The 20,663-nt window shown below is 60.5% G+C and overlaps 1 protein-coding gene across 1 annotated transcript in view; it reads right to left on the bottom strand.

Moving 5' to 3' along the window:
* Positions 1-20,663, bottom strand: part of mcm7 (minichromosome maintenance complex component 7) — a 50,272-nt gene that overhangs the window by 6,845 nt on the left and 22,764 nt on the right. The window contains exons 8-10 of the mRNA XM_085977022.1: positions 12,804-12,918; positions 10,941-11,072; positions 10,056-10,183 (exon numbers count right to left, since the gene is read on the bottom strand). Of these exons, the coding sequence (XP_085833148.1) occupies positions 10,056-10,183; positions 10,941-11,072; positions 12,804-12,918 (375 nt within the window). The remainder of the gene's footprint in view (positions 1-10,055; positions 10,184-10,940; positions 11,073-12,803; positions 12,919-20,663) is intronic.

Consider the following 20,663-nt stretch of genomic DNA (forward strand, 5'->3'; position numbering starts at 1 on the left):
GAGGGAGGGGGGAGCGGGAGAGAGGGAGGGGGGAGCGGGAGAGAGGGAGGGGGGAGCGGGAGAGAGGGAGGGGGGAGCGGGAGAGAGGGAGGGGGGAGCGGGAGAGAGGGAGGGGGGAGCGGGAGAGAGGGAGGGGGGAGCGGGAGAGAGGGAGGGGGGAGCGGGAGAGAGGGAGCGGGAGAGAGGGAGCGGGAGAGAGGGAGCGGGAGGGGGGAGCGGGAGGGGGGAGCGGGAGGGGGGAGCGGGAGGGGGGAGCGGGAGGGGGGAGCGGGAGGGGGGAGCGGGAGGGGGGAGCGGGAGGGGGGAGCGGGAGGGGGAGCGGCAGGGGGAGCGGCAGGGGGGAGCGGCAGGGGGGAGCGGCAGGGGGAGCGGCAGGGGGGAGCGGCAGGGGGAGCGGCAGGGGGAGCGGCAGGGGGAGCGGCAGGGGGGAGCGGCAGGGGGGAGCGGGAGGGGGGAGCGGGAGGGGGAGCGGGAGGGGGGAGCGGGAGGGGGGAGCGGGAGGGGGGAGCGGGAGGGGGGAGCGGGAGGGGGGAGCGGGAGGGGGGAGCGGGAGGGGGGAGCGGGAGGGGGGAGCGGGAGGGGGGAGCGGGAGGGGGGAGCGGGAGGGGGGAGCGGGAGGGGGAGCGGGAGGGGGGAGCGGGAGGGGGGAGCGGGAGGGGGGAGCGGGAGGGGGGAGCGGGAGGGGGGAGCGGGAGGGGGAGCGGGAGGGGGGAGCGGGAGGGGGGAGCGGAGGGGGAGCGGGAGGGGGAGCGGGAGGGGGGAGCGGGAGGGGGGAGCGGGAGGGGGGAGCGGGAGGGGGGAGCGGGAGGGGGAGCGGGAGGGGGGAGCGGGAGGGGGAGCGGGAGGGGGAGCGGGAGGGGGAGCGGGAGGGGGGAGCGGGAGGGGGGAGCGGGAGGGGAGCGGGAGGGGGAGCGGGAGGGGAGCGGGAGGGGGGAGCGGGAGGGGGAGCGGGAGGGGGGAGCGGGAGGGGGGAGCGGGAGGGGGGAGCGGGAGGGGGGAGCGGGAGGGGGGAGCGGGAGGGGGGAGCGGGAGGGGGGAGCGGGAGGGGGGAGCGGGAGGGGGAGCGGGAGGGGGGAGCGGGAGGGGGAGCGGAGAGAGGGAGGGGGGAGCGGGAGAGAGGGAGGGGGGAGCGGGAGAGAGGGAGGGGGGAGCGGGAGAGAGGGAGCGGGAGAGAGGGAGGGGGGAGCGGGAGAGAGGGAGGGGGAGCGGGAGAGAGGGAGGGGGGAGCGGGAGAGAGGGAGGGGGGAGCGGGAGAGAGGGAGGGGGGAGCGGGAGAGAGGGAGGGGGGAGCGGGAGAGAGGGAGGGGGAGCGGGAGAGAGGGAGGGGAGCGGGAGGAGGAGGGGGAGCGGGAGAGAGGGAGGGGGGAGCGGGAGAGAGGGAGGGGGGAGCGGGAGAGAGGGAGGGGGGAGCGGGAGAGAGGGAGGGGGGAGCGGGAGAGAGGGAGGGGGGAGCGGGAGAGAGGGAGGGGGGAGCGGGAGAGAGGGAGGGGGGAGCGGGAGAGAGGGAGGGGGGAGCGGGAGAGAGGGAGGGGGGAGCGGGAGAGAGGGAGGGGGGGAGCGGGGAGAGAGGGAGGGGGGAGCGGGAGAGAGGGAGGGGGGAGCGGGAGAGAGGGAGGGGGGAGCGGGAGAGAGGGAGGGGGGAGCGGGAGAGAGGGAGGGGGGAGCGGGAGAGAGGGAGGGGGAGCGGGAGAGAGGGAGGGGGGAGCGGGAGAGAGGGAGGGGGGAGCGGGAGAGAGGGAGGGGGGAGCGGGAGAGAGGGAGGGGGGAGCGGGAGAGAGGGAGGGGGGAGCGGGAGAGAGGGAGGGGGGAGCGGGAGAGAGGGAGGGGGGAGCGGGGAGAGAGGGAGGGGGGAGCGGGAGAGAGGGAGGGGGGAGCGGGAGAGAGGGAGGGGGGGAGCGGGAGAGAGGGAGGGGGGAGCGGGAGAGAGGGAGGGGGGAGCGGGAGAGAGGGAGGGGGGAGCGGGAGAGAGGGAGGGGGGAGCGGGAGAGAGGGAGGGGGGAGCGGGAGAGAGGGAGGGGGAGCGGGAGAGAGGGAGGGGGGAGCGGGAGAGAGGGAGGGGGGAGCGGGAGAGAGGGAGGGGGGAGCGGGAGAGAGGGAGGGGGGAGCGGGAGAGAGGGAGGGGGAGCGGGAGAGAGGGAGGGGGGAGCGGGAGAGAGGGAGGGGGGAGCGGGAGAGAGGGAGGGGGGAGCGGGAGAGAGGGAGGGGGGAGCGGGAGAGAGGGAGGGGGGAGCGGGAGAGAGGGAGGGGGAGCGGGAGAGAGAGGGAGGGGGGAGCGGGAGAGAGGGAGGGGGGAGCGGGAGAGAGGGAGGGGGGAGCGGGAGAGAGGGAGGGGGGAGCGGGAGAGAGGGAGGGGGGAGCGGGAGAGAGGGAGGGGGGAGCGGGAGAGAGGGAGGGGGGAGCGGGAGAGAGGGAGGGGGGAGCGGGAGAGAGGGAGGGGGGAGCGGGAGAGAGGGAGGGGGGAGCGGGAGAGAGGGAGGGGGGAGCGGGAGAGAGGGAGGGGGAGCGGGAGAGAGGGAGGGGGGAGCGGGAGAGAGGGAGGGGGGAGCGGGAGAGAGGGAGGGGGGAGCGGGAGAGAGGGAGGGGGGAGCGGGAGAGAGGGAGGGGGGAGCGGGAGAGAGGGAGGGGGGAGCGGGAGAGAGGGAGGGGGGAGCGGGAGAGAGGGAGGGGGGAGCGGGAGAGAGGGAGGGGGGAGCGGGAGAGAGGGAGGGGGGAGCGGGAGAGAGGAGGGAGAGGGAGGGGAGCGGGAGAGAGGAGGGGGGAGCGGGAGAGAGGGAGGGGGGAGCGGGAGAGAGGGAGGGGGAGCGGGAGAGAGGGAGGGGGGAGCGGGAGAGAGGGAGGGGGAGCGGGAGAGAGGGAGGGGGGAGCGCGAGAGAGGGAGGGGGGAGCGCGAGAGAGGGAGGGGAGCGAGAGAGGAGGGAGCGGAGAGAGGGAGGGGGGAGCGGGAGAGAGGGAGGGGGGAGCGGGAGAGAGGGAGGGGGGAGCGGGAGAGAGGGAGGGGGGAGCGGGAGAGAGGGAGGGGGGAGCGGAGAGAGGGAGGGGGGAGCGGGAGAGAGGGAGGGGGGAGCGGAGAGAGGGAGGGGGAGCGGGAGAGAGGGAGGGGGGAGCGGGAGAGAGGGAGGGGGGAGCGGGAGAGAGAGGGAGGGGGGAGCGGGAGAGAGGGAGGGGGGAGCGGGAGAGAGGGAGGGGGAGCGCGAGAGAGGGAGGGGGGAGCGCGAGAGAGGGAGGGGGGAGCGCGAGAGAGGGAGGGGGGAGCGCGAGAGAGAGGGGAGCGCGAGAGAGGGAGGGGGAGCGCGAGAGAGGGAGGGGGGAGCGCGAGAGAGGGAGGGGGGAGCGCGAGAGAGGGAGGGGGGAGCGCGAGAGAGGGAGGGGGGAGCGCGAGAGAGGGAGGGGGGAGCGCGAGAGAGGGAGGGGGGAGCGCGAGAGAGGGAGGGGGGAGCGCGAGAGAGGGAGGGGGGAGCGCGAGAGAGGGAGGGGGGAGCGCGAGAGAGGGAGGGGGGAGCGCGAGAGAGGGAGGGGGGAGCGCGAGAGAGGGAGGGGGGAGCGCGAGAGAGGGAGGGGGGAGCGCGAGAGAGGGAGGGGGGAGCGCGAGAGAGGGAGGGGGGAGCGCGAGAGAGGGAGGGGGGAGCGCGAGAGAGGGAGGGGGGAGCGCGAGAGAGGGAGGGGGGAGCGCGAGAGAGGGAGGGGGGAGCGCGAGAGAGGGAGGGGGGAGCGCGAGAGAGGGAGGGGGGAGCGCGAGAGAGGGAGGGGGGAGCGCGAGAGAGGGAGGGGGGAGCGCGAGAGAGGGAGGGGGGAGCGCGAGAGAGGGAGGGGGGAGCGCGAGAGAGGGAGGGGGGAGCGCGAGAGAGGGAGGGGGGAGCGCGAGAGAGGGAGGGGGGAGCGCGAGAGAGGGAGGGGGGAGCGCGAGAGAGGGAGGGGGGAGCGCGAGAGAGGGAGGGGGGAGCGCGAGAGAGGGAGGGGGGAGCGCGAGAGAGGGAGGGGGGAGCGCGAGAGAGGGAGGGGGGAGCGCGAGAGAGGGAGGGGGGAGCGCGAGAGAGGGAGGGGGGAGCGCGAGAGAGGGAGGGGGGGAGCGCGAGAGAGGGAGGGGGGAGCGCGAGAGAGGGAGGGGGGAGCGCGAGAGAGGGAGGGGGGAGCGCGAGAGAGGGAGGGGGGAGCGCGAGAGAGGGAGGGGGGAGCGCGAGAGAGGGAGGGGGGAGCGCGAGAGAGGGAGGGGGGAGCGCGAGAGAGGGAGGGGGAGCGCGAGAGAGGGAGGGGGGAGCGCGAGAGAGGGAGGGGGGAGCGCGAGAGAGGGAGGGGGGAGCGCGAGAGAGGGAGGGGGGAGCGCGAGAGAGGGAGGGGGGAGCGCGAGAGAGGGAGGGGGGAGCGCGAGAGAGGGAGGGGGGAGCGCGAGAGAGGGAGGGGGGAGCGCGAGAGAGGGAGGGGGGAGCGCGAGAGAGGGAGGGGGGAGCGCGAGAGAGGGAGGGGGGAGCGCGAGAGAGGGAGGGGGGAGCGCGAGAGAGGGAGGGGGGAGCGCGAGAGAGGAGGGGGGAGCGCGAGAGAGGGAGGGGGGAGCGCGAGAGAGGGAGGGGGGAGCGCGAGAGAGGGAGGGGGGAGCGCGAGAGAGGGAGGGGGGAGCGCGAGAGAGGGAGGGGGGAGCGCGAGAGAGGGAGGGGGGAGCGCGAGAGAGGGAGGGGGGAGCGCGAGAGAGGGAGGGGGGAGCGCGAGAGAGGGAGGGGGGAGCGCGAGAGAGGGAGGGGGGAGCGCGAGAGAGGGAGGGGGGAGCGCGAGAGAGGGAGGGGGGAGCGCGAGAGAGGGAGGGGGGAGCGCGAGAGAGGGAGGGGGGAGCGCGAGAGAGGGAGGGGGGAGCGCGAGAGAGGGAGGGGGGAGCGCGAGAGAGGGAGGGGGGAGCGCGAGAGAGGGAGGGGGGAGCGCGAGAGAGGGAGGGGGGAGCGCGAGAGAGGGAGGGGGGAGCGCGAGAGAGGGAGGGGGGAGCGCGAGAGAGGGAGGGGGGAGCGCGAGAGAGGGAGGGGGGAGCGCGAGAGAGGGAGGGGGGAGCGCGAGAGAGGGAGGGGGGAGCGCGAGAGAGGGAGGGGGGAGCGCGAGAGAGGGAGGGGGGAGCGCGAGAGAGGGAGGGGGGAGCGCGAGAGAGGGAGGGGGAGCGCGAGAGAGGGAGGGGGGAGCGCGAGAGAGGGAGGGGGGAGCGCGAGAGAGGGAGGGGGGAGCGAGGGGAGGGGGAGCGCGAGAGAGGGAGGGGGAGCGCGAGAGAGGGAGGGGGGAGCGCGAGAGAGGGAGGGGGAGCGCGAGAGAGGGAGGGGGGAGCGCGAGAGAGGGAGGGGGGAGCGAGAGAGAGGGAGGGGGGGAGCGAGAGAGAGGGAGGGGGGGAGCGAGAGAGAGGGAGGGGGGGAGCGCGAGAGAGGGAGGGGGGGAGCGCGAGAGGAGGGGAGGGGAGCGCGAGAGAGGGAGGGGGGAGCGCGAGAGAGGGAGGGGGGAGCGAGAGAGGGAGGGGGGAGCGCGAGAGAGGGAGGGGGGAGCGCGAGAGAGGAGGGAGGGGGGAGCGCGAGAGAGGGAGGGGGGAGCGCGAGAGAGGGAGGGGGGAGCGCGAGAGAGGGAGGGGGGAGCGCGAGAGAGGGAGGGGGGAGCGCGAGAGAGGGAGGGGGGAGCGCGAGAGAGGGAGGGGGGAGCGCGAGAGAGGGAGGGGGGAGCGCGAGAGAGGGAGGGGGGAGCGAGAGAGAGGGAGGGGGGAGCGAGGGAGAGGGAGGGGGGAGCGAGGGAGAGGGAGGGGGGAGCGAGGGAGAGGGAGGGGGGAGCGAGGGAGAGGGAGGGGGGAGCGAGGAGAGGGAGGGGGGAGCGAGGAGAGGGAGGGGGGAGCGAGAGAGAGGGAGGGGGGAGCGAGAGAGAGGGAGGGGGGAGCGAGAGAGAGGGAGGGGGAGCGAGAGAGAGGGAGGGGGGAGCGAGAGAGAGGGAGGGGGGAGCGAGAGAGAGGGAGGGGGGAGCGGAGAGAGGGAGGGGGGAGGCGAGAGAGGGAGGGGGAGCGCGAGAGAGGGAGGGGGGAGCGCGAGAGAGGGAGGGGGGAGCGCGAGAGAGAGGGAGGGGGGAGCGCGAGAGAGGGAGGGGGGAGCGCGAGAGAGAGGGAGGGGGGAGCGCGAGAGAGGGAGGGGGGAGCGCGAGAGAGGGAGGGGGGAGCGCGAGAGAGGGAGGGGGGAGCGCGAGAGAGGGAGGGGGGAGCGCGAGAGAGGGAGGGGGGAGCGAGGAGAGAGGGAGGGGGGAGCGAGAGAGAGGGAGGGGGGAGCGAGGAGAGGGAGGGGGGGAGCGAGGGAGAGGGAGGGGGGAGCGAGGGAGAGGGAGGGGGGAGCGAGGAGAGGGAGGGGGGGAGCGAGAGAGAGGGAGGGGGGAGCGAGGAGAGAGGGAGGGGGGAGCGAGGAGAGGGAGGGGGGAGCGAGGAGAGGGAGGGGGGAGCGAGAGAGAGGGAGGGGGGAGCGAGAGAGAGGGAGGGGGAGGGAGGAGCGAGAGGAGGAGGGGGGAGCGAGGAGAGGGAGGGGGGAGCGAGAGAGAGGGAGGGGGAGCGAGAGAGAGGGAGGGGGAGCGAGAGAGAGGGAGGGGGAGCGAGAGAGAGGGAGGGGGGAGCGAGAGAGAGGGAGGGGGGAGCGAGAGAGAGGGGAGGGGGGGAGCGAGAGAGAGGGAGGGGGGAGCGAGAGAGAGGGAGGGGGAGCGAGAGAGAGGGAGGGGGGAGCGAGAGAGAGGGAGGGGGGAGCGAGAGAGAGGGAGGGGGGAGCGAGAGAGAGGGAGGGGGAGCGAGAGAGAGGGAGGGGGGAGCGAGAGAGAGGGAGGGGGAGCGAGGGAGGGGAGGGGGGAGCGGGAGAGAGGGAGGGGGGAGCGGGAGAGAGGGAGGGGGGAGCGGGAGAGAGGGAGGGGGGAGCGGGAGAGGGGAGCGGAGAGAGGGAGGGGGGAGCGCGAGAGAGGGAGGGGGGAGCGCGAGAGAGGGAGGGGGGAGCGAGGGAGAGAGGGAGGGGGGGAGCGAGAGAGAGGAGGGGGGAGCGAGAGAGAGGGAGGGGGGGAGCGAGGGAGAGGGAGGGGGGAGCGAGGAGAGGGAGGGGGGAGCGAGGGAGAGGGAGGGGGGGAGCGAGGAGAGGGAGGGGGGAGCGAGGAGAGGGAGGGGGGAGCGAGGAGAGGGAGGGGGGAGCGAGAGAGAGGGAGGGGGGAGCGAGGGAGAGGGAGGGGGAGCGAGGGAGAGGGAGGGGGTAGCGAGGGAGAGGGAGGGGGGAGCGAGAGAGAGGGAGGGGGGAGCGAGAGAGGGGGAGGGGGAGCGAGAGAGAGGGAGGGGGGAGCGAGAGAGGGGAGGGGGAGCGAGGAGAGGAGGGGGGAGCGCGAGAGAGGGAGGGGGGAGCGAGAGAGAGGGGGGGGGGAGCGAGAGAGAGGGAGGGGGGAGCGAGAGAGGGGAGGGGGGGGGAGCGAGAGAGAGGGAGGGGGGAGCGAGGGAGAGGGAGGGGGGAGCGAGGGAGAGGGAGGGGGGAGCGAGGGAGAGGGAGGGGGGGAGCGAGGGAGAGGGAGGGGGGAGCGAGGAGAGGGAGGGGGGAGCGAGGGAGAGGGAGGGGGAGCGCGAGAGAGGGAGGGGGGAGCGAGGAGAGGGAGGGGGAGCGAGAGAGAGGGAGGGGGGAGCGAGGGGGGAGCGAGAGAGAGGGAGGGGGGAGCGAGGGAGAGGGAGGGGGGAGCGAGAGAGAGGGAGGGGGGAGCGAGGAGAGGGAGGGGGGAGCGAGAGAGAGGGAGGGGGGGAGCGAGAGAGAGGGAGGGGGGAGCGAGAGAGAGGGAGGGGGGAGCGAGAGAGGGGAGGGGGGAGCGAGAGAGAGGGAGGGGGGAGCGAGAGAGAGGGAGGGGGAGCGAGAGAGAGGGAGGGGGGAGCGAGGGAGAGGAGGGGGGAGCGAGGGAGAGGGAGGGGGGAGCGCGAGAGAGGGAGGGGGGAGCGCGAGAGAGAGGGAGGGGGGAGCGCGAGAGAGGGAGGGGGGAGCGCGAGAGAGGGAGGGGGGAGCGCGAGAGAGGGAGGGGGGAGCGCGAGAGAGGGAGGGGGGAGCGCGAGAGAGGGAGGGGGGAGCGCGAGAGAGGGAGGGGGGAGCGAGGGAGAGAGGGAGGGGGGAGCGAGAGAGAGGGAGGGGGGAGCGAGAGAGAGGGAGGGGGAGCGAGAGAGAGGGAGGGGGGGAGCGAGGGAGAGGGAGGGGGGAGCGAGGGAGAGGGAGGGGGGAGCGAGGGAGAGGGAGGGGGGAGCGAGAGAGAGGGAGGGGGGAGCGAGGAGAGGGAGGGGGGAGCGAGGGAGAGGGAGGGGGGAGCGAGGGAGAGGGAGGGGGGAGCGAGGGAGAGGGAGGGGGAGCGAGAGAGAGGGAGGGGGGGAGCGAGAGAGGGGAGGGGGGAGCGAGAGAGAGGGAGGGGGGAGCGAGAGAGGGGGAGGGGGGAGCGAGGGAGAGGGAGGGGGGAGCGAGAGAGAGGGAGGGGGGAGCGAGAGAGAGGGAGGGGGAGCGAGAGAGAGGGAGGGGGGAGCGAGGGAGAGGGAGGGGGGAGCGAGGGAGAGGGAGGGGGGAGCGAGAGAGAGGGAGGGGGGAGCGAGAGAGAGGGAGGGGGGGAGCGAGGGAGAGGGAGGGGGGAGCGAGAGAGAGGGAGGGCGGGAGCGAGAGAGAGGGAGGGGGGAGCGAGAGAGAGGGAGGGGGGAGCGAGGGAGAGGGAGGGCGGGAGCGAGGGAGAGGGAGGGCGGGAGCGAGGAGAGGGAGGGCGGGGAGCGAGAGAGAGGGAGGGGGAGCGAGAGAGGGGAGGGGGAGCGAGAGAGAGGGAGGGGGGAGCGAGAGAGAGGGAGGGGGGAGCGAGAGAGAGGGAGGGGGGGAGCGAGAGAGGGGGAGGGGGGAGCGAGGGAGAGGGAGGGGGGAGCGAGAGAGAGGGAGGGGGGAGCGAGAGAGAGGGAGGGGGGGAGCGAGAGAGAGGGAGGGGGGGAGCGAGAGAGGGGGAGGGGGGAGCGAGGGAGAGGGAGGGGGGAGCGAGAGAGGGAGGGGGGAGCGAGAGAGAGGGAGGGGGGAGCGAGAGAGGGGGAGGGGGGAGCGAGGGAGAGGGAGGGGGGAGCGAGGGAGAGGGAGGGGGGAGCGAGGGAGAGGAGGGGGGAGCGAGGGAGAGGAGGGGGGAGCGAGGGAGAGGGAGGGGGGAGCGAGGGAGAGGGAGGGGGGGAGCGAGAGAGAGGGAGGGGGGAGCGAGGGAGAGGGAGGGGGGGGAGCGAGAGGAGGGGGGAGCGAGAGGGAGGGGGGAGCGAGGGAGAGGGAGGGGGGAGCGAGGGAGAGGGAGGGGGGGAGCGAGGGAGAGGGAGGGGGGAGCGAGGGAGAGGGAGGGGGGAGCGAGGGAGAGGAGGGGGGGAGCGAGGGAGAGGGAGGGGGGAGCGAGGGAGAGGGAGGGGGGAGCGAGGGAGAGGGAGGGGGGAGCGAGGGAGAGGGAGGGGGGAGCGAGGGAGAGGGAGGGGGGAGCGAGGGAGAGGGAGGGGGGGAGCGAGAGGAAGGGGGGAGCGAGAGGGAGGGGGGAGCGAGGGAGAGTACATCACAGGATCAGACACTCCAGTCAGTCCAGATATCACCCAGAGTCTGTACATCACAGGATCAGACACTCCAGTCAGTACAGATATCACCCAGAGTCTGTCCATCACAGGATCAGACACTCCAGTCAGTACAGATATCACCCAGAGTCTGTCCATCACAGGATCAGACACTCCAGTCAGTACAGATATCACCCAGAGTCTGTACATCACAGGATCACCCACTCCAGTCAGTCCAGATATCACCCAGAGTCTGTCCATCACAGGATCACCCACTCCAGTCAGTACAGATATCACCCAGAGTCTGTCCATCACAGGATCAGACACTCCAGTCAGTACAGATATCACCCAGAGTCTGTCCATCACAGGATCACCCACTCCAGTCAGTCCAGATATCACCCAGAGTCTGTCCATCACAGGATCACCCACTCCAGTCAGTACAGATATCACCCAGAGTCTGTCCATCACAGGATCACCCACTCCAGTCAGTACAGATATCACCCAGAGTCTGTCCATCACAGGCTCACCCACTCCAGTCAGCGAGACTGCCCGCCAGGACTGCACACTTACTCCTTGGTGCCAGCCTGTCCATGTAGCAGAGGAGCTGGGACTTGGCCACACCGGGATCTCCCATCAGACAGATGTTGATGTTTCCTAAAAGCGAGGAGACGAGAGAAGATCATCATCAGTAAGAGACAGATGCTAAACAGTCACAAACAGTGCAAGTGATGGGCGCGGGTGTCGGAGTCAAACCCGACCCTTGTGCGAGACCCAGCCCACCCAGGGGCTCCCCTTCCATTGGCCTGCCTGGCGCTTTCACTACCCGCCTATGCATTGCCACTCTGACTACTGCTCATTTCATTAAAAGAAATCGAGATCACAATCAAAATACAGCTCCATCTTGTTCAGTGCGTGTAATTAAAGGGAGGTTACAGAACAGTTTACACAGAGGGCAAGTACAACATGAAAATCTCAGCCAGGAACTGTGGCTGAAGCAGAGTCCTTGAATTGTCTGAGAAGGGAATTAGATAGATGCTTCAAAAGAATATTAAAGGGTACAGGGAGTGAGCGGGAGAGTGGGATTAGACCGAGTTCCACAGAGCAGGTTAGAGGTAACTCGCCCTCGATGGGTGTGAAGGTTACTTCCCATTTAACATTGTAATTTGAACACAGAGGCGTGAGCCCATCCATTCCCGGGGAGAGTGTTGATGTACTTCTCAAATCAGATCAGCTTCAGGGGAACCCCACTCACCCTCGACTGAGGTCAGGTCGATTTCTGCTGGCCAGTTCATCACCGGAACAGAGCCGATCGACCCGAGCCACCCCAAACACACGTGGTGAGAACCAATGTCAACTCGGCAGGACAGGGAGCCTGGCACCCTCTTCCCACCCCCCCCCCCCGGCCCCTCACCTCTGATCTTCATCCCTTTGGGAGACTGGTTCACCCCTCCGACCAGGAGCAGCAGCAGCGCCTTCTTCACGTCCTCGTGCCCGTAGATTTCAGGCGCAATCGAGGCCGCCAGCTTCTCGTAGAAATCCTCCACTGCAACAAGACACATTGTCAATCCATCGCACGGGGGGGGGGTTACCGCACCGCGTAGAGGCAGCCAAGCTGCAGCCACTGACACACCACTCGGCCGAGACACTCCACGGGAGCCCAGGCACCAACGCTTCATTCAGTAAATGCCACCATCACACCATCGCCCCAGGCCTGGTTTCCAATCACCTTTTCAAGGCGCAAGTAAAAAGGTAGAAAGCAAGGAGGCTGTGTGTGAATTGTGTAAAACACTGTTTAGGCCACAGCTAGAATACTGTGTACCACATTACAGGAAAGATGTCACTGCATTAGAGAGGGTACAGAGGAAATTTATGAGGGATGTTGCCAGGACTAGAGAATTTGAGTTATGAGGAAAGGTTGGATAGACTGGGGTTGCTTTCATTGGAACAGGGGAGGTTGAGGGGAGACTTAATTGAGATGTATAAAATTATGAGGGGCCATGATAGTGTGCATAAGAAATAGGAGCAGGAATAGGCCACTTGGCCCCTCGAGCCTGCTCCGCCATTTAGTAAGATCATGGCTGATCTTGGGCTCAAAGCCACTTCCCTGCGCGCTCCTCATAACCCTTCACTCCCTTATCTTGCAAACATCTGTCTATCTCCACCTTAACAGTATTTAATGACCCAGCCTGCACAGCTCTCTGGGCAGAGAATTCCACAGATTTACGACCCTCAGAAGAAATTCCTCCTCATCTCAGTTCTAAAAGGACGACCCTTTATTCTGAGACTGTGCCCCTAGTTCTAGATTTCCCCACGAGGGGAAACATCCTCTCTGCATCTACCCTGTCGAGCCCCCTCAGTATCTTATATGTTTCAATAAGATCACCTCTCGTTCTTCTGAATTCCAATGAGTAGAGGCCCAGCCTGCTCAACCTTTCCTCATAAGTCAACCCCCTCATCTCAGGAACCAACCGAGTGAATCGTCCCTGAACTGCTATAGGAAGGACCCATTTCCCCGAGCAGAGGGGTCAATAACCAGGGGGCATAGATTTAAAGTAATTGGTAGAAGGATTAGAGGGGAATTCAGGAGAATTCTTCTCACCCAGAGGGTGGTGGGGGTCTGGAACTCACTGCCTGAAAGGGTGGTCGAGGCAGAAACCCTCATCGCATTAAAAAAGTACTTGGATATGCACTTGAAGTGCCGGAACCTACAGGGCTACGGACCGAGAGCTGGTAAGTGGGATTAGGCTGGAGAGCTCTTTTTGGCTGGCACAGACACGATGGATTGAATGTCCTCCCTCTGTGCTGTAAATTTCTCTGATTCGATGATAAAGCAGTCAGGCCGTTACCCGTTTACTTGCCGACGTCACATTAGCGACTACAACAGTCCACGGGTGCAGACAGTGGCAGGCCACGGGCATCAGCTGCAGCGAGCGAGGAATGCCATGTCTGAATCTATCCCCGGGCCCCGCTCCCAGAAGCCCAGCTCCCCCATCTCGCTCACAATTCTTATGTCAAGGGCCTGTGCTGGCCTCCCGAGGGTGCTCGCTCTGCTGACTCTGGCTGCGTTACCACCGTCTCTTCACTAACCCAAAGGGACTGAGACTTCACATCAGGGACAGCAAACTCAGCAGAGACCGGAGGGGTCAAACCTGGGGCCTCGGCGCATCCAACTGATTCAGTTCACTGCCGAATATACGCATACAGGCACCCAATAACTGTCCACACAACTGCCAGGGAGGGGCGCAGCGCCGCGCCACCACCAATCCACACTTACCCGTGATTTGTCTTAGCTCTTCCTCACTCAGCTCCTGTGTTCCCAATTCATCGTCTTCAGTTTTATTCATCTGACTGATCCGGTGGGCTTCCAGGTACGTCTCCGAGAGGAGCCCCTAAAATCAGAGGCATCAGTTAATGGCCAGGCGTGAACCGAACTAGCAAGTCCATTCCTGGGCCGGCACCGGGACCGAGAACGTCCACAAAAGCTGCCAGATTGGAAATCCCGCCTGCTCCACTCCTGTCCTTCAAGAGGCGGCCAGCAAGTGCCTCTAGTGCACACAATCTTAAGAGGAATTAAGCCAAGGGGAGGCAGGGGGAGCAGTGCTGGAAATCAGACAAAGAAAAGCTGGCAACAAACAGCAGGACCGTCATCGTGTGAGATCCCCTATTGTGTGTACAGATATACGTCAGGTTAGGAGATGGTGTGAGATCCCCTATTGTGTGTACAGATATACGTAGGGTTAGGAGATGGTGAGAGATCCCCTATTGTGTGTACAGATATACGTAGGGTTAGGAGATGGTGAGAGATCCCCTATTGTGTGTACAGATATACGTAGGGTTAGGAGATGGTGAGAGATCCCCTATTGTGTGTACAGATATACGTAGGGTTAGGAGATGGTGAGAGATCCCCTATTGTGTGTACAGATATACGTAGGGTTAGGAGATGGTGAGAGATCCCCTATTGTGTGTACAGATATACGTAGGGTTAGGAGATGGTGAGAGATCCCCTATTGTGTGTACAGATATACGTAGGGTTAGGAGATGCTGAGAGATCCCCTATTGTGTGTACAGATATACGTAGGGTTAGGAGATGGTGAGAGATCCCCTATTGTGTGTACAGATATACATAGGGTTAGGAGATGGTTTAATCTCATATTGCTTAAGGTTTTTGCCTTCTTTTTACTTAGATAGCTTGTGGATTTGTGCTGTAACTAGAAATAATGAAACGATTAAAGTTGTTCATTCCCAGGATTCTTTAGGGTTTAATGTCTAAGGGTACAATTTAGCTGACTGTGCTGTTTAGCTTCTGCTTAAAGTGCAGGATGTGTGATTCGTGCCTGTTGAATTCTTTCTGTCACCACATTGTGGAACGAGATGGCCAAGACAGTAGAGAGAAAGGCAGTAGGACAGAATGGTAAACAAGTCAGCATCTGGTGTTTTGTGGGAACTCTCATTTCTGGGGGTCTTGTTCACGATAATAAGTGTCATGCCATAATGAATCAGCAAGGACAGTGTGCGTGACTAGAGTCCTATAAATATTTTGAGCTTTCATTAACAACTGGGAGAGAGTCGGGATCGAAAGGATCAATAAAGGTTACGTCTCTACCCGGGGAATTACAGGGTAATTGCCTCGATTTCGCGATGTCTACTGCTTAAAGACAGTGCGTACGTCTGGACTTGATCGTACACAATAGAAGGATTACGTTGCAACCGGTGTTCCCGTTAAGCTGTGCAGCGGTCTGAAGGCCCTGCCCAGGCCAGCCACCGGCTTTTGAATAGAAAAACCGAGCGACTGTGGAAATTTGAATGGGCCGCGCACCCAAACAAAATTAGAGGGAACATTGGTTGTAACCATTTTTTGGTTTATCAGATTCGAATTTTCTGACAATCGTCCCAAACACTGACCAGTCGCTCTCTCCACTGACAGTGATCCGCCAGGGTCAAAGGTAACTGGGGTATGGGCAAGAGTCAAGCATTGTAACAGATTACGCAGGATCGTGGGAATAAAACCATCCCGCAATCTAGAACGCATCACAGATGACGTTTAGCGGTATGACAGCTGTTCGAGCTTGCCAATCTTCAACACAGCAGCTTCAACTTCCCAATGAAAGGACCTCGAAACTGCTCCAAACCCTCCCCCCTCCTAGTCTTTTAAACTCAAAGGTGGCATCGCCCATTTCCACAATTCATCTCTTTCTCGCCTACTCTCCAAACTTCACAGAATTACAGCAGAGGTACGGCAAAGAATGTTACTTTTTTTTTTAAATTCACTCATGGGATGTGGGCATCGCTGAAAAGGCCAGCATTTATTGCCCATCCCGAGTTGCCCTTGAGAAGGTGGTGGTGAGCCGCCTTCTTGAACCGCTGCAGTCCGTGTGGTGAAGGTGCTCTCAGTGCTGTTAGGTAGGGAGTTCCAGGATTTTGACCCAGTGACGATATATTTCCAAGTCAGGAAGGTGTGTGACTTGGAGGGGAACTTAGAAGTGGTGGTGGTGTTCCCATGTTTCTGCTGCCCTTGTCCTCCCAGGTGGTGGAGCTCGCAGGTTTGGGAGCTGCTGCCAAAGAAGCCTTGGCGAGTTGCTGCAGTGCATCTTGTAGATGGTAAACACTGCAGCCACGGTGTGCCGCTGGTGGAGGGAGTGTATGTTTAAGGTGGTGGAGGGGGTGCCAATCAAGTGCTTTGTCCTGGATGGTGTCAAGCTTCGAGTGTTGTTGGAGCTGCACTCATCCAGGCAAGTGGAGAGTATTCCATCACACTCCTGACTTGTGCCTTGTAGATGGTGAAAAGGCTTTGGGAAGTCAGGAGCTAAGGCACAGAGGCCAGTGTCGGGAGGAGCAGAGAGCGGCGGTACGGTGAGTGCTTAAACTCATTTTCACGGGCTTTTTTTTTTTTTTTATTGTACAGAGGCTTACCAATCTCACAGACCAGCGGCAGCGTTCCGGAGCCACGTCATGATTCAAAAAGTGACGTGAGCAAGAGGAAGCAGTTGACTGGGTGAGTATTTATACTACTCTATAGTTTGACAGTTAAGATTAATAGTTTATAAAATTTAGACGGTCTTAATTTTTGTGGCTATAGTTTCTAAGGTCTCTGTTGTGTGTCGGGGAGTGCTAGTAACCAAGGGCCCTTGAGTATATCATTTAATTGTAGTGTAATTAGTGGTATTGATTTGATTTAATTTAATTTAAATTAATTAAAGGGTAAGTCATGGCAGGACAGCTCGGCCCCGTGGTATGCTCCTCCTGCGCTATGTGGGAAATCAGGGACACTTCCTGTGTCCCTGACAACCATGTGTGCGGGAAGTGTATCCAGCTGCAGCTACTGACAGACCACATTGCGGTGCTGGAGCTGCGAATGGATACATACTGGAGCATTCGCGATGCTGAGGACATCGTGGATAGCACGTTTAGGGAGTTGGTCACACTGCAGGTAAAGGCTGCACAGGCAGGAAGGGAATGGGTGACCACCAGGCAGAGTTGCAGGCGCAGGCAGGTAGTGCAGGTGTCCCCTGTGGCCATCCCCCTCTCAAACAGATATTGTTGTGGAGGATGGCTTATCAGGGGAAGGCAGCAGCAGCCAACTTCCTGGCACCATGGGTGGTTCTGCTGCACAGGACAGGAGGAAGAAGAGTGGGAGAGCTATAGTGATAGGGGATTCTATTGTAAGGGGAATAGATAGGCGGTTCTGCGGCCGCAAACAAGACTCCAGGATGGTATGTTGCCTCCCTGGTGCAAGGGTCAAGGATGTCTCGGGGCGGCTGCAGGACATTCTGAAGGGGGAGGGTGAACAACCAGCTGTCATGGTGCATATAGGTACCAACGATATAGGTAAAAAACAGGATGAGGTCCAAAAAGCTGAATATAGGGAGTTAGGAGGTAAATTAAAAAATAGGACCGCAAAGGTAGTAATCTCAGGATTGCTACCAGTGCCACGTACTAGTCAGAATAGAAATAGAAGGATATTTCAGATGAATACGTGGCTAGAGGAATGGTGCAAGGGGGAGGGATTCAAATTCCTGGGACATTGGAACTGGTTCTGGGGGAGGTGGGACCAGTACAAACTGGACGGTTTGCACCTGGGCGGGACCAGGACCGATGTCCGAGGGGAAGTGTTTGCTAGTGCTGTTGGGGAGAGTTTAAACTAAAATGGCAGGGGGTTGGGAACCTGTGCAGGGAGACAGAGGAAAGGGAAGCAAGGATAGAAACAAAAGACAGGAAGAAGAAAAGCAAAAGTGGAAGGCAGAGAAATCAAGGGTGTAAATCAAACGGGGCTACAGTAAATAATAATTCTAAAAGGACTAAGATTGTTTAAAAAAACGCCTGAGGGCTTTGTGTCTTAATGCGAGGAGCATTCGTAATAAGGTGGATGAATTAGCTGCGCAAATAGATGTAAACGGACATGATGTCATTGGAATTACGGAGACATGGCTCCAGGGTGACCAAGGCTGGGAATTCAACATCCAGGGGTATTCAATATTCAAGAAGGACAGGCAAAAAGGAAAAGTACGTGGGGTAGCATTGCTGGTTAAAGAGGAGATTAACACAATAGTAAGGAAGGATATTAGCTCTGATGATGTGGAATCTGTATGGGTAGAGCTGAGAAATACCATGGGGCAGAAAACGTTAGTGGGAGTTGTATACAGACCCCCAAACAGTAATGCTGAGGTTGGGGATGGCATTAAATGGGAAATTAGAGATGCATGCAATAAGGGCACAGCAGTTATCATGGGTGACTTTAATCTACATATAGATTGGACTAACCAAATTAGTAACAATACTGTGGAGGAGGAATTCCTAGAGTGTATACGGAATGGTTTCCTGGACCAATATGTCGAGGAACCAACTAGAGATCAGGCCATCTTAGACTGGGTATTATGTAATGAGAAAGGATTAATTAGCAATGTTGTTGTGCAAGGCTCCTTGGGGAGGAGCGATCATAATATGATCGAATTCTTCATTAAGATGGAGAGTGAAGTAGCTGACTCAGAGACTAGGGTCCTGAATTTAAATAAAGGAAACTATGATGGTATGAGGAGCGAGTTGGCTAGGATGGATTGGGGAACGTTACTTAAAGGGCTGACGGTGGATAGGCAATGGCAAACAAGGTGACTCAACGGTAGCTAACAAGGGAAATTAGAGATAGCATAAGATCCAAGGAGAGAACATATAAATTGGCCAGAAAAAGCAGCAAACTTGAGGATTGGGAGCAGTTTAGGATTCAGCAAAGGAGGACAAAGGGATTAATTAAGAGGGGGAAAATAGGATATAAGTTTGCACGGAACATAAAAACTGACTATTAAAGCTTCTATAGATATGTGAAGAGAAAAAGATTGGTGAAGTCAAGCGTAGGTCCCTTGCAGTCAGAATCAGGGGAATTTATAATGGGGAACAAAGAAATGGCAGACCAATTAAATACATACATCTGGTTCTGTCTTCACAAAGGAGGACGCAAATAACCTTCCAGAGATGTCGGGGAACATACGGTCTAATGAGAGGGAGGAATTGAATGAAATCAGTATTTGTAGGGAAATGGGGTTAGGGAAATCGACGGCATTGAAGGCCGATAAATCCCCAGGGCCTGATAATCTACATCATAGGAGGAGCCGCAGCCCTTGCTCTTATCCAACAGGTTCGAGGTTCTTACTCCCTGTGGGGACAGGAGCAGGGACTGCAGGGAGGATGAGCAACCTGGCCACAGCGCCATGGAACGGGGGGCCATTCAAGAGGGGGGAGTAAATAGAAATGTGGTAGGGGATAGTATTATTAGGGGGATAGATAGAGTTCTCTGCAGCCAAGAGCGAGAGCCCCGTAGGCTGTGTTGCCTACCCGGTGCCAGGGTTCAGGACATCTCCTCTGGGCTGGAAAGAAACTTGCAGTGGGAGGGGGTGGATCCAGTTGTCGTGGTCCATGTTGGTACAAACGACGTAGATAGGACTAGGAAGCCGGTTCTGTTAAAGGAGTATGAGCAGCTAGGGGTCAAATTAAAAAAACAGAACCTCAAGGGCAATAATCTCTGGATTATTACCTGAGCCACGAGCAAATTTGGCTAGGACAAATAAAATTAGAGAGTTAAATGCGTGGCTCAAAGACTGGTGCAGGAGAAATGGGTTTTGCTTCCTGGGACACTGGCACCAGTACTGGGGCAGGAGGGAGCTGTTCCGTTGGGACGGGCTTCACTTGGCCAGTGCTGGGACTAGAGTCCTGGCGGATCATATAACTAGGGCTGTAGAGAGGGCTTTAAACTAACTAGTGGGGGGGGGGGGGGGGGGGGGAGGTTCCTGGAGAGCAAATAATAAAAATGACAACAGAGAAGGTCATAGACTTAGGTAGCAGTGGGGAAATTAAAAACCAGAGCGTGTCAGGAAGGGGCAGAAGGTATGGAGTAAAAGGTAAAGTAATAAAAAGGGCAAAAGCAGGAACTAAGTGTCACAAAACATATTTGAAAGTTCTCTATCTGAATGCACGTAGCATTCGTAACAAAATAGACGAGTTAATGGCACAAATAACTACATATGGGTATGATCTTGTGGCCATTACAGAAACATGGCTGCAGGGTGACAATGCCTGGGAATTAAACATACCAGGTTATTTAACGATCAGGGAGGACAGGCAGGAAGGAAGGAAGGGGAGGTGGGGTGGCTATGTTAATAAAGGAAGGAATCACTGTAATACAGAGAAATGATATTGGGTCAAAAGATCAAGATAATGACACAGTTTGGGTGGAGGTAAGGAATAAGAAGGGGAAAAAAACACTAGTGGACGTAGTCTATAGGCCTCCGAACAGTTGCAACTCGGTTGGACGGAGTATCAATCAGGAAATAGTTGAGGCTTGTAATAAGGGAACATCTAGAATTATGGGGGATTTTAACTATCATATTAATTGGACAAATCAAATTGGGCAGGGCTGCCTTGAGGATGAGTTCATTGAGTGTATTAGGGATGGGTTTCTTGAGCAGTATGTAACTGAACCGACCAGGGGGCAAGCAACCTTAGATCTGGTCCTGTGTAACGAGACAGGATTAATTAAAAATGTCCTAGTAAAGGATCCCCTTGGAATGAGCGACCATAACATGGCTGAATTCCATATTCAATTAGAGGATGAGAAGGTTGGATCTCAAACAAGCATGCTAAGCTTGAATAAAGGAGACTATGAAGGTATGAGAGCAGAATTGAGTAGAGTGGACTGGGAAAATAGATTAAAGGGTAAGACGATACATGATCAGTGGTGTACATTTAAGGAGTTATTTTACAACTTCCAAAAAAATATATTCCACTGAAGAAAAGGGTGTAAAAGACAGCCATCCGTGGCTAAGTAAAGAAATTAAGGATAGTATTCGACTAAATGCAAGGGCATATAAGGTAGCCAAATCTAGTGGGAGGATAGAGGATTGGGAAAACGGTAAAAGACAGCAAAAATAACAAAGATTGATTAAGAAAGGGAAGATAGATTATGAAAGTAAATTAGCAAAAAATATAAAAACAGATAGTAAGAGTTTTTATAGTTATATAAAAAGAAAAAGGGTGGCTAAAGTAAATGTTGGTCCCTTAGAGGATGAGACCGGGAAATTAATGGTGGGAAATATGGAGATGGCAAAAACACTGAATGAATATTTTATATCAGTCTTTACAGTAGAAGACACTAAGAATATCCCAACACTGGACAAACAGGGGGCTATAGGGGAGAGGAGCTAAACACAATCAAAATCACTAAGGAAGTGGTACTCGGTAAAATAATGGGACTCAAGGCGGATAAATCACCTGGACCTGATGGCTTACATCCTAGGGTCTTGAGGGAAGTGGCGATAGGGATTGTGGATGCATTGGTAATTATTTTCCAAAACTCCCTGGACTCAGCAAAGGTCCCGGCAGACTGGAAAACTGCTAATGTAACACCCTTATTTAAAAAGGGCAGTAGACAGAAGGCTGGAAACTATAGACCGGTTAGCCTAACATCTGTGGTAGGTAAAATTTTGGAGTCCATTATTAAGGAGACAGTAACAGGACATTTGGATAATCATAATTTAATAGGACAAAGTCAGCATGGTTTTATGAAGGGGAAGTCATGTTTGACAAATTTGCTGGAGTTCTTTGAGGAAGTAACATATAGGGTGGATAAAGGGGAACCAGTGGACGTAGT

The sequence above is a fragment of the Somniosus microcephalus genome, unplaced genomic scaffold (genome assembly GCF_052327205.1).
Source record: "Somniosus microcephalus isolate GS21.2 unplaced genomic scaffold, FLI_Smic_1.0 unresolved_chr4, whole genome shotgun sequence".
NCBI classification, from domain to species: domain Eukaryota; kingdom Metazoa; phylum Chordata; class Chondrichthyes; order Squaliformes; family Somniosidae; genus Somniosus; species Somniosus microcephalus.